The following is a 12,656-nucleotide window of genomic DNA, read 5'->3' as shown; positions in this document are numbered from 1 at the left end:
GCTTTTTGCTTTGTGTTTATTTTATGTTTAAAACCTTTTTGTTTGGCCCTTCTGCCGGTTTATTTTGTATTTTTTATTTATTAAAAAGCTTTATTTTGAACTTCAAACTGTCTCTGAGTCTCAAACCTCTGCCAATCCTGTCACACAGATGCTTTGCAGCGTTGTGCGAGAGCATGGAGTCTGATCACATGCAATTACTATTTCATTGTGAAGTCAGGTGGCTTTCCAGAGGGAAGGTGCTGAATCGCTTGTTTGAAATGAAGAAGGAGGTTCGTACATTTCTTGAAGAGAAAAAATGTCCCATGGCAGTGCCTAAAACTCCAGTTTTCAAAAGCTGACCTTGCTACTTTTTGGATTTCAGTGGGAAGTGAATACCCTGCACTATCAGAGAAGGCAATCAAGATTCTTTTGCCATTCACCACCAGTTACCTGTGTGAGGATTTTCAACTGTCACAAAGCCTAAATTTAGAAATAAGCTCAGTACAACTTTAATGGCCACGCTAAGAGTCAGCATGTCTCCAATTGCCCCAAGACTTGATCACATAATTGACCAGAAGCAAGCACAAGTGTCTCATTAACTGCTGGTAAGTAGCTATAACAAAATATATTGTGAGGATTTACAAAGTAACTTACTGTAGCAATTCTATTTAGTGCAAAATAACAGACAACACATCAATATAAAAGGGTGCCTGCTAAGAAAAAATAAAATAATAATAGAGCAATCAGAGTTTTAATGTATTTACGCCTGGTGGGGGTGCTAACAAGGCTCTGATGAAATGTGTGGGCCCTTCACTCATGGGCCAAATAACTAAGTTGGCCTTGAGGTAGAAAAGGTTGAGAAACGCTACTCTAATAAATATTTCATTTTTGTTTAGCAGCTCAAAGGTTTACAGAAGCCCTGAACTGCAGATGGATGTGGATTTCAACTCTGATATTAGGGTGGCTGAAGCAGCGGTCTGGCAATTCTGTCTATGGAGAGTGCTCTGTGCTGCTCACGAACTTTGCTGTTTTCAACTTATATCATTGAATACTAAATCAGCGAAACACAATCTTTCTGCATTTTTAGAGGTATAAATGCCCTGGTAAACATAAATAATAATCATAATACTCATACTTTGACGTTTTTTGTTTTATTTATTCAGTACGGCTGCATTTTAGTAACAGCAATAGCGGCTAGTTGAATTTGTTTTCGGTGTTTCAAATGGATGCATTTCTTTTTTTTTTTAATTTAGTCAATTATTTTTTATTATTTTATCCCCAATTTGGAATGGCCAATTATTTTTAGGCTCAGCTCACCGCTACCACCCCTGCGCTGACTCGGGAGGGCGAAAACAAACACACTCTGTCCTCCGAACCGTGTGTTGTCAGCCGACCGCTTTTTTTCACACAGCAGACTCACCATGCAGTCACCCAAGAGCTACAGCATCGGAGGACAACGCAGCTCTCGGGCAGCTTACAGGCAAGCCCGCAGGCGCCCGGCCAGACTACAGGGGTCGCTGGTGCGCGGTGAGCCGAGGACACCCTGGCCGACCTCCCCCTCCCTCCCCCCGGGCGGCGCTCGGCCAATTGAGAGCCGCCCCCTGGGAGCTCCCGTCCTCGGTCGGCAAAGGAATAGCCTAGACTCGAACTCGCGACATCCAGACTATAGGGCGCATCCTACACTCCACGTGGAGCGCCTTTACTGGATGCGCCACTTTTTATGCGCCATAATTTTTATGTTGGCTTTAGTTGTTATAGTTTTAATCGAGAGGTTAATGTTTTTATATTGTAAACATTTTAAATGGCACACAATTATTCTGAGATGAAGTAAATGGTAATGACAAACATTTACATTGTAGACTATTTTGGATTATTCATAATTTTGCAGAATAGAAAGCATATACAAAGTGTTTCCAAATACATTCCTAAATACTGTCTTTAATTCTGTGCATGCAAAGGCATGTAATTAAAAGTTTTAAGAATGAAGCCTACTGTTTGGTATTCTGTCCTAAACCAGCAGTTTGTCAGTCTTAAACGGTTGTGACAAATTATATATTAAATAAAATGGGAAAAAATAAGTGTTAGGGCTCCCAAGTGGCGCATACGGTAAAAGGTGCTCCGCGTGGAGTGCAGGATGCGCCCTATAGCCTGGAGGTCGCAGGTTTGAGTCCAGGCTATTCCACTGCCAACCGTGGACGGTAGTTCCCAAGGGGGTGGCGCACAATTGGCCGAGGGCCGCCTTGGGGGGGGCTTAGGTCGGCCAAGGTGTCCTGGGCTCACCGCGCACCAGCGACACCTGTAGACTGTCTGGGCATCTGCAGGCTTGCCTGTAAGCTGCCCAGAGCTGCGTTGTCCTCCGACACTGTAGCTCTGGGCTGGCTGCATGGCGGGCCTGCAGAGTGAAAAGAAGCGCACATTTCGGAGGACAGCGTGTATTCGTCTTTGTCGCTCCTGAGTCACCGCAGGAGTGGTAGCGGTGAGCTGAGCCTAAATACAATTGGATATTTCAAACTGGGAGAAAAATTAGGTAAAATCAACTACTAAATTAAAATAAATAAATAAAATAATAAATAAATAAACATATAAATTTTAAAAATCTGATTATTGTGCCTTTTATTCAACTGTGGTACCATTCAGTACAGCGAAAATTGTAAAGCGCTAGTTGAGTTGAAACCTCAAGAATGAGATTCAATTGATTTTTTGCTCTTTTGTTACTCTTAGTTCAAACAATTAAATGTTTGTCTCATATTATGGGAATGTTGTCGTAAGATCCTGAGAGTTTGAGTTTGAAATCCCACTTACAACAGACAAGTGTCTGTTGTAAGTGAAGATAATAGTGAGGACTATGTTTTACATGCAGAACATAAAAGTGGCATAAGGAAAATAAAGCAAAAAACAAAAGAATATGAACCAGGAACGGAGAGTAAAGTTATTGATCGTTCTGCCAAAGCTAAAACAGATGAAAACCTAAATCACCAGAGATCGGGTTTTGAGAAGTACTGTAAAATGTAAGTGTGCTGTATGCTTGTTTGAACAATGGTTAAGCAAAATAAACCTAACCTAACACCTAATGTCCGTGTAATTGATGGAGATTTACTAACTGATGATGAAATTGCTGCTGTTCCTGAACCTGTCCAGAAGAAATGTGAAATAAAAATTAGAAGGGAGGATATTTATGTGCAAGTGAATATATAATTATGAAAATGATGTTAATGTATAATTGTATTACTTGTCCTTAACCATATGAAATGCTACATGAAATCGCAAGCCCTTTTCCAAGTGTTATGTTTGAAATGTGTAATAATATAATTTACTGTTTAATTGCTGAAATGATTGTTGCGTAATAAAATAATATTTGCTTTTCTGTTGAATTGTTCGGACTGTGGTTTCGCTGACGAATCAACAGTTTTCTGTAGATTCATAACACAAACTGTGGATTTGTTAAATCAACAATATATCTGCCCCACACTCCCCTTCTCTTCAAAGCCACATGGACAATTTTAGTTAGAAGATTTGTCTAATTAATACAAAAAAAAAAGAGATCAAAGGGTGACGTTGCAGAAATATTTTAAAACAAGCAAACCTTTATTATTTGTAAACCCCAACATCCATATATATTCATACCAAGGAGGTCATGCAATTGACATGAAAATGAAATCCTTTGGGATACATATTGTTCACAAGGACACAAAGTAAAAAGATGCCTACCTTCACTGCAAAGAACTACAGTATCAGTGAGAGACACATTACACAGGTATACAGAATGTACAAGATATAGCAAAGAAAAGCTAGAAGCTAACATGCTGGCATCAAAAGCAATTTAATTTATCAGCATTTATCTCATTGACAAAAACAGCAGTTCTAGTTGATAATTGGGAATTCCATCTCTTTGCTGTGTCATTGCTACACATTACCAGTCAACTGGTTGTAATAGTCCTGAAGTGAAATCATTAACCAATGTTAATGCTTTTTTCTACTGTTAAATGGGTCCATCTGCACTGTTAAATTAAACAGAGACTTGAGAATGCAACCCATTCAGACAAATGCTGGCATTTCACATTACTTTCAGTTGATGAGGTGCAGTCTACAAATTGAAAAGCATCCCATGCAGTTCTGCAGAGGGTGTGATTTTCAGAATTGAAATATTTTGTGGAAAAGAAGGGGTAGTGATCTGACTAAAATGCAGTTAAGTACTTGGAAGTCAGTCCCTATTTGTAAGTTTAAAAAAAAAAAAAAAATATATATATATATATATATATATATATATATATATATATATATATATATATATATATATATATATATATATATTTAAAAATTGATAGGTCTCAAGTAAATCAGATGAGTAGTATACACAAGATAGTAGTGTAATGATCACTTACATGTATATCCTAGCTCTGCACCTTTAGGGTTTGGGCTTTTGAGACTGACGTCTAACAAACATCCCAGTGGCTGAGCTGGTCACAGCGTGTCAGCAGTCTTCACGGATGGCCGCACAGGAGCTGCATCAGGGTTGAAACCCAGATTCTCCTGGGCCAGTAAGAAGCTATTAAGTCCAGTCCTGCCTGATTTTCTTTAGACACAGCGGGAGCAACATGAACGGTGGGAAGGTGTATAACAGATGCCTTGGCCACTGGTGTGCCAAGGCATCTATTTCCAGCAACTCACCAACTCGGGGTGAAGCCTCCACTCTGAGTTGCTGGGGACCCCTTGAAAAAGGGGTCGATACCGGGTCAGTTTGGTACCGGTTCAGTGTACTTAACACCGGGTCGGTACTGGTTCGGAACCGGTTCAGTACTGGTTTGGAACTTGGTTGGCACCAGGTCAGTTCGGTACCAGTTTGGTGACTTTAGCACCGTGTCGTTGGATTTAGCGCCGGTCAGTGGATTTAGCACCAGGACAGTAGCGGTAACTTCGTCCAGTTCGGTGCGGTACCGGGTCGGTGACCTTGGTACCTGCGGCACGGGTCCATCAGGTCGCAGTTACCGCAGGTGGCAATGTACAGACAATGTATAGTAAAAACCACTGGCAACCACTCAGTCAGTACCCACACTAGACTGAGGGAAGCCTGCTTGTCAGAATAACCTAACAGCCTTCGCAATGGTGATGCTAATAGCTGTTCACCAAAGCGGCATCGAGATACTGTGGTTGCAATACAACCAACAAAAAAGCAGATCCTAGTATCTCTGTCCTGCGCAGCGCTGCTGAGCCCAGCAACTGCTCTTACTGTAGTGTGTCAAGCACCATGTTACAGACAGGCCTGCATGTAATATATGTAAAACAGAAAAAAAACTATGAGAAAAAACATTAATTTAACAATTACAAACATAAAAATATATATAACCGTTTCATGTTGGCAACAACAACAAAACAAATAATAAAATCCAGCCTGAGCTATGCATCCTGGGGGGACAGCACAAAGTCAGCCGATTTAATGTTGGGTTTTGGGGAAGGAGCAACTCAAGCCATTAGCTTCACACGGTGAACAAGGCCACAACGGGACATAACCAGCAACAGGCTGTAGTACACACAAATACACGAAAATAGAAAAACTATTATAGCGATTCACTTACTATAACATAAAGAATGTGTAAAATCACATAAAATGCTAAATATATACATATATAAGCAACAATTGTACTTATCTGAACAAGGCTCTCCGACAAGGTCAGTCTTGAAAGGAAAAATGGTGCGGAGATCTGTGAGTGCAGTCCTTTTAATCCCTCAGGGGCAGGGTCATGACTGCGTCACAGGCTCAAAGGAACAGCTTTGGTATACAATATTCAGCTCTTTAGGAGGTAAACACCCGTTTGGTAATGGTTAAATTTTGTACTTGAAAGGGAAACACTAAAAGATCAGATCTGTACAGCACAGTTGGGTGTACTATTTCTAATCTCATTCAAAACTGGAAGACTAGTCTATTTATTTCATGGATGGTCAAAGCTGCCTAGCACATTTCTATTTTTCTTAATACATTAAAAAAAAATGAAATGATGGTCAGCTAAATGAATTATAAAAAACAACAAAAACCATGTAATTAATGTACTGAATAATACTGTACTATAATTAGTAAAATAAACAAATTAATACAAAAAAATACATTACAGTAGTAATAAATTATAGAAATAACAAAACTGATAATAAAAATAATATACAAGTCAATAAACATTACCATCCAAACTGTCAGTTCAGGTACAGTACAGTAATCATTGCCTGTACGCTATTTTAAGAAGTCTTTTAGGTCCTGGCCATATTAGCGTTAAAAGTGCACTATCAGAGTACGTACTAAAAGGAGAATTTAAACAGGATTTAATACGATTTTATTCGGTTCCATGATACTGGTTCTTTATATCAGTATGTACGTTATATCCCAGGTACATTGTAAATGGGTTTGCCGAATTTTATATATATATATATATATATATATATATTTTTTTTTTAAATTCAGACTGTACCAACATTTTTTTAAATGTGTTGAATACTGAATCATTTCTGGACTCCCAATAGTTACATTATTACAGCAGGTGGTCACATTTACCCCCATGTTAGTATTGCCTCCAACTGAGTCTAGATTAGAAGCAGTCGCCCACTACCTTCTGTTAGAAATGGAAAGCACTCTACCATGCAAAGAATACCCTGGCAAAGAATTCCCTGGCAATACCCTGAAGCCACTGAATGCTAATGTAACTCAGAATGGGTAGAATTTGTTTTCCCATCACAGATAGCTGTTTGTGTCAGGATGTTTTTGTGATAATCCTTGTCCCTCAAACAGTTCACTCAAAACAGCCACTCTCTGGCAGATTCCAGAGCTATAAATCAAAATGACAGACAGATCTCATTGTCAGGGGAAAACAACAGTTTATATTAGAAAGCATGAAGGCAAAGCCTTTCAGGGTTGCAGCTAATTAGAGTTATTTACTATTGAGCATCATGCCATGGAGAAAGATAGCACAGGGATGAGTAAGTTAGGATTTACACTAATGAACCCTTCTGCTTTACAACTGCAGCGAATTAACGCAAAACTCAGCCAAACTTCAATGCTGGGAAAAGTAGTCATCCATCCACAACAAAGGGATTGCCTTTGCACGAGGGTGTGTCTACAAAGCTGCCTGAAAAGCTCACATTTTGTTACAGCATGATGACCCAAATACCAAAAACAGTTTAGGTCAAACCAAGTTACAGCATCCACATACAAATGGTAAAAATGTTGGTACATAAAAATTAAAAAAAACCACACCACTTGTCAGGACACTATTATACCACAAGAGGGCAAACTATATATCGGTTCATATTATATGGCTCTGTTAAACTGTTAAGCTTCTTTGACATTATCATTTGGATTATGTCATTCAATCAAAGCAGTGGTTACAGTATTCTGTTTCAATTTAATGCCCCCTTTAACCCTTTGTGGTTATATATATAACCGGACCAGGTCCGACATTACAATTTTCCCTTTCCGGTCCGATGCTGGACCCTGTCCGACATCATCAAAAAGACGTAAAACACAGGTTTCTAGTCGTTTTTTCTCCAGAAAAAGCCGAGAAAACCATTCAATGGCCGAGTGAGACCAATAGGAGCCAAGAGAAGCCGAAATAAAAAAAAGGGGGCGGATCTGAGCAATACACATAGCCCCAGCACTACAGAGATAACACGGACATAAACAAACAAGATAGCTGCTTCTGCATCCAGCGCTCAAAGAATGTCACAGACATTTGCAGAGCTTTTTGAGATGTTAATAAAATAATGACTTGGATCGCATTATTGAAGAGTTTGGTGATAAAATGAGCGAACAAGGAGTGTGGCGGGGCTGGAGATGCAGTACTGAGTGTCCTGTTGATATGAAGTGCCTTTTAAACTTGTTTTACTGTGAAAAAAAATACTTTTAAACAGCGCGTCTAAAATAAACTGCGCGTGTGAAAATAAATTGGACCTGACGTGCCTGAGACACGCTGAATAAATGGACCGCAAAGGGTTAATAGAGATGTGTACATAACAAACTTGCTACAGAATATACAGCTATGACCAAAAGTGTTGCATCACCTAGAATTTTAGGACTGAGACAATAATTTTTTTTTTAAAAAAAACCACACACACACACTATATGAACATAATTTAGATCTTTTAATAAACCATTTTATGAAGCAACATTTATTAATTCTATAGGGTGCTGCAAAATCTTTGTCCATAGCTATATTATGCATCTTACAATAATGTACAATAATACATTTTCACACAAAATGCTTATTTTTTCATAAATAAAGTCCTTCTCTACAATTAGGAGTTCACCACTGCACTTGTATTCAAGCTGAATTCACTGCAGTACATCAGGGGGCATTATTAATTTGTGCTGACTTTTTGGTCTCTGTTTCTTATGATGTTGCAGGCAAAACCATGGTTCAATGATGATCTCAACATATTGTAGAGAATTCACAATCTATACTTATAATGGAGGATTCCACTATGGCAGGTGTTCCTTTGGGAGACCTAAAGCACTTTCCACAAATATACAGCTAATGAGTTCTGGATACAATGATTCTCTAAACGACTATGGTTCACAAGGGGACAATGTTACAAGGCAATGGCTGCTGTATCTGTCTTGCACACAAATAACTATTACAGCATTATTTTACTTATTTTTTTGTATTGCTGCATTTTAAAGAAAAAGCTCATGCTAAATTTGCCATGAATAACCACAATCACTAGCCAACACTACATCACCTTTAGAATGTACTGGACATACAGAACATCCAGGACAGGATTACTGCAAAACACATCAGTACTGGAACTCCCTAGCTGAGGCAATCCCTTTGGGACTAATGGTCACATGTTCGATTCCTGCCTAAGAACAACCTAGACACTCCATCTGTCCATGTGCAAGAACACAGTGCTGTATGAGGAGTGGCTCTTCAGATCATATGACAGCAATACTCCTGATTGGCACTGTTCTGGGTACACTGTCATTATCCCACAGGTACCTCTCTAAATCTAACATCATCATAAATTACAAGCAGTCTCTGCAATCCAGTCCAAAATGTAACCTAAATTTAAAAAATGTATTAGATTTTTTTTTTTTTTTTTCTTATTTTTGAGTGGGCCAAATTATGGCAGAACAGCTGTAAAAATGAAACTAATACAGCCTAATATTAATGAACACTATGACTCCAACTATTTTCTTAGGCCTCAAATTGAATTTTACATTACAAATTGATGCAATAATTACAAATCCAGTAACTCTACTAACTTTAATGGGATCAATTAGGGTTATAAAATAAGTCTATAATTTATGGCAGTCTATAACTTTAATAATAATAATAATAATAATAATAATAATAATAATAATAATAATAATAATAATAATAATAATGTCTTTATTTTTATATAGCGCCTTTCATAGTGGACCACCATCACAAAGCGCTTTACAGAGGTAGGCTTTGAAGTGTGCATTCTATGCAGAGTCACTTACAATAGGACATTGATTTAACATCTCATCCGCAGGATGGAGCACAAGGAGGTTAAGTGACTTGCTCAGGGTCACACAGTGAGTCAGTCAGTGGCAGTGGCAGAGGTGGGATTTGAAGTGGTGAACTTCTGGCTACAAGCCCTGGACTTAACCACTGGACCACACTGCCTGCTTGAAATTGATAATATCACAAAATATATATATATATATATATATATATATATATATATATATATATGGTGTATAAAAATGTGAATCAAATCTTTACGTTTAACAAAAGAACACACTGTAAGGTGCTACAGGAGCCCCTGCCATGTTTACAATAAACACATTACTTTGCCTTTGATGTATCCTGTGTGGTCCCAGCATTTTGTTCAACATATTCAAGTAAAAAAAAATAAAAAATACAAGACACAAAACACAATTATTCTCTGTAGTTGCTGCAAGAGGGAGCATTGATGTGGATACACAAACAGGATTCAGTGACGAGTATCACATTTTTGAATCCACATTTTTTCTCTTACTAGAATGATACCTCACAGCTGCAACCCGCCACCAGGTCACTGAATTGTTCTTACTGCTGCAGCCAGACCATGTGACCTCAGTTCATAGGACTGTACATCTTGAATTAAAGTGAAAAATATAAAAATAAAGTGATATGGTTGCTAATGTTTATAGATTGTAAGTACATTGATTAAAAGGCCTATTATGTAATATTAATTAAAAAACAATCCTACCCCTAATGCCGCCATCTCTTTGCTGTCCTCTATCTGGCTGCCACCTTTGTTTTGACACGAGGTATTATTGATTCTGCATCACGTCGCTAGAGGAGAGGCAATACAAGGATTTTGCAGTGTTACAAAGACATCCATTACAACACAAGGTAACGTTTTAAAATTAAGTTTTGTTAAATTAAGCATACTTCAACATTACTTGAGTAAGTATGAAAAACTCATACGAATTCAACATGAAACCCAAGACTAATTGACCATGAATAGGCGTAACATTATCACAAAGACAGGCCTTTAGAAGAATACATACTGTATTGGATGCAGCATTAACTAGGGCCTATTTGTTTGTTTATTTGAATAAATATTACTTCCTAAGAGTCATTTATTGAAGCAGTATTCAAAATGAAATCATGCTTAATTAATAAACCTTAATTTAAAGCAATTCCCAACATAATAAAACACATAATTTCACACTATCTCCTCATACAGATATGTATCTTTCTTGTAAAACTCACCTTATGGTTTTCCAATAGAATAGGACAGAAAACACCCCAATTTACAGAAAGCACAATCATTTAAGTGGAGATTTTGAACAAGATACAGTAAATAAACACTGCATACTAAATATTTTTTATACATGGATTTTTCTATCAATGTAATATAGGTTGGCAGGTCATGCATTTCAACCAACAAGCACGTACACAATACGACACACACACAAACTTAACGTTGATATTAAAGTAGTTGTTCTACAGTCAGGGTTCATTTAAACAAAAAAGAAATAATTTCTTGGAAGACGCTTACTACTTTATTCTAGAGCTTACTATTCTGTGCACTTAACAGCACTTGGTCAGAAACCAATTTATTTACATTCCCTGAAGGTATTTTCACCAACATGCTTATGTAAATTATTATCAAAATACAAAGCTGCACTAATCCAAGTTCATGTTTTTTTCACCATGAAAGTCATTATGAATCTGTATGCAAGGAAGTAAATACAGAATACTCACAGTATCACCAATTAGGTGCACAGAGGGAACTTGATTTAACACTGTATAGGGTAATTCATCTTTAATACATTACAAAGTTATTTGAAAAAGCCATTTGTTGCCAGGTTTAACTTTCATACAGTGCTGTTGCACATTGTACACTGTAGTGCACAAATATGTTTGTTTAAAAGAAAAAAAGTCTGTATTTATGTTACTTCTACCAAACACAAAATTAAGCCACAACACTACAGCTGCAAATGCTGACTTTTGATGCTGGATTGTTAACACTAAATGCTACAGAGGGGGGCAAAGTATTCCTATATGATACACTAAGTGGGCTTTGCTGTGTTAATGCATAGCTTTAATTAACATTCTATGAGGAAACTACAGCAGTTAGAGACCGTAATATGGTCAAGGAATTAATAACCCTGCAAATATGATGCTTGGATTTAGATGCATCTTGAGACACAAGGTGTGAAATGGCCTGCTGCCAGCTACTGTATGTCACATGACTGTCGACGAATGGTTAATTTTTATTGTATGATTGCCATAATGTAGTCTAAGGCACAGAATCCCAAGATACAAATATTAAGGCCAATACCCAAAAGTAAATTAAAGACAACATTCTTAGACTTGCTACATGGAAACACACTAGCTTGATGCTGCAATTATATTATTATTATTATTATTTATTTCTTAGCAGACGCCCTTATCCAGGGCGACTTACAATCGTAAGCAAAAACATTTCAAGTGTTACAATACAAGTAATACAATAAGAGCAAGAAATACAATAACTTTTGATCAAGTAAAGTACAAGTTTGACAAACCACAATTCAATAATACAGCAGGTAATAGTGATACTTACATCAGGATATGATTAAATAGTGATAGTTACATCAGGATGTGATTAAATACAAAGTACTACAGGTTAAAAACTTGGCAGATTACAGTATTCTGAAGTACAGGATTAAATGCAGTAAAATAGGGGGCAGATAAGAGCAAAATAAAGCACATTTACATGAAGGGTGATAGTGTCCCAGGATACAAACAGAGGAGTTCTACAGGTGCTCTTTGAAGAGGTGAGTCTTAAGGAGGCGCCGGAATGTGGTCAGGGACTGGGCAGTCCTGACATCTGTAGGAAGGTCATTCCACCACTGCGGAGCAAGGGTGGAGAAGGAGCGGGCTTTGGAGGCAGGGGAGCGTAGCGGAGGTAGAGCTAGTCTTCTAGTGCAGGCGGAGCGGAGAGGTCGAGTGGGGGTGTAGGGAGAGATGAGGGTCTGGAGGTAGCTGGGTGCAGACTGGTCAAGGCATCTGTAGGCTAGTACAAGAGTCTTGAACTGGATGCGAGCGGTGATCGGGAGCCAGTGGAGCGAGCGGAGTAGTGGAGTAGCGTGTGCGAAGCGAGGCAGAGAGAACACCAGGCGGGCAGCAGAGTTCTGGATGAGCTGGAGCGGACGGGTGGCGGACGCAGGGAGGCCAGCCAGGAGGGAGTTGCAG

At 38.3% G+C, this 12,656-nt stretch overlaps 1 protein-coding gene across 3 annotated transcripts in view; it reads right to left on the bottom strand.

Annotated features, from left to right (window-relative positions):
• The window catches only part of LOC117421483 (polycomb group RING finger protein 3), a 147,185-nt gene that overhangs the window by 59,007 nt on the left and 75,522 nt on the right, over positions 1-12,656 (bottom strand). Inside the window, exon 2 of one of the 3 annotated variants that reach the window (XM_034035951.3) lies at positions 10,177-10,262. The exons of 1 other annotated variant lie outside the window; for it this stretch is intronic. In XM_034035951.3, coding sequence (XP_033891842.1) covers positions 10,177-10,191 — 15 coding nt within the window. In that variant the 5' untranslated portion in view covers positions 10,192-10,262. Of the gene's footprint in view, positions 1-4,361; positions 4,386-10,176; positions 10,263-12,656 lie in introns of those variants that run through there. One more of the 3 variants, XM_034035952.3, reaches the window with a different exon arrangement.

The sequence above is a fragment of the Acipenser ruthenus genome, chromosome 1, assembly GCF_902713425.1.
Source record: "Acipenser ruthenus chromosome 1, fAciRut3.2 maternal haplotype, whole genome shotgun sequence".
Taxonomy (NCBI): Eukaryota; Metazoa; Chordata; class Actinopteri; order Acipenseriformes; family Acipenseridae; genus Acipenser; species Acipenser ruthenus.
The sequence above is the reverse complement of the archived record's forward strand: the minus strand, read 5'-3'. Positions and strand labels throughout refer to the sequence as shown.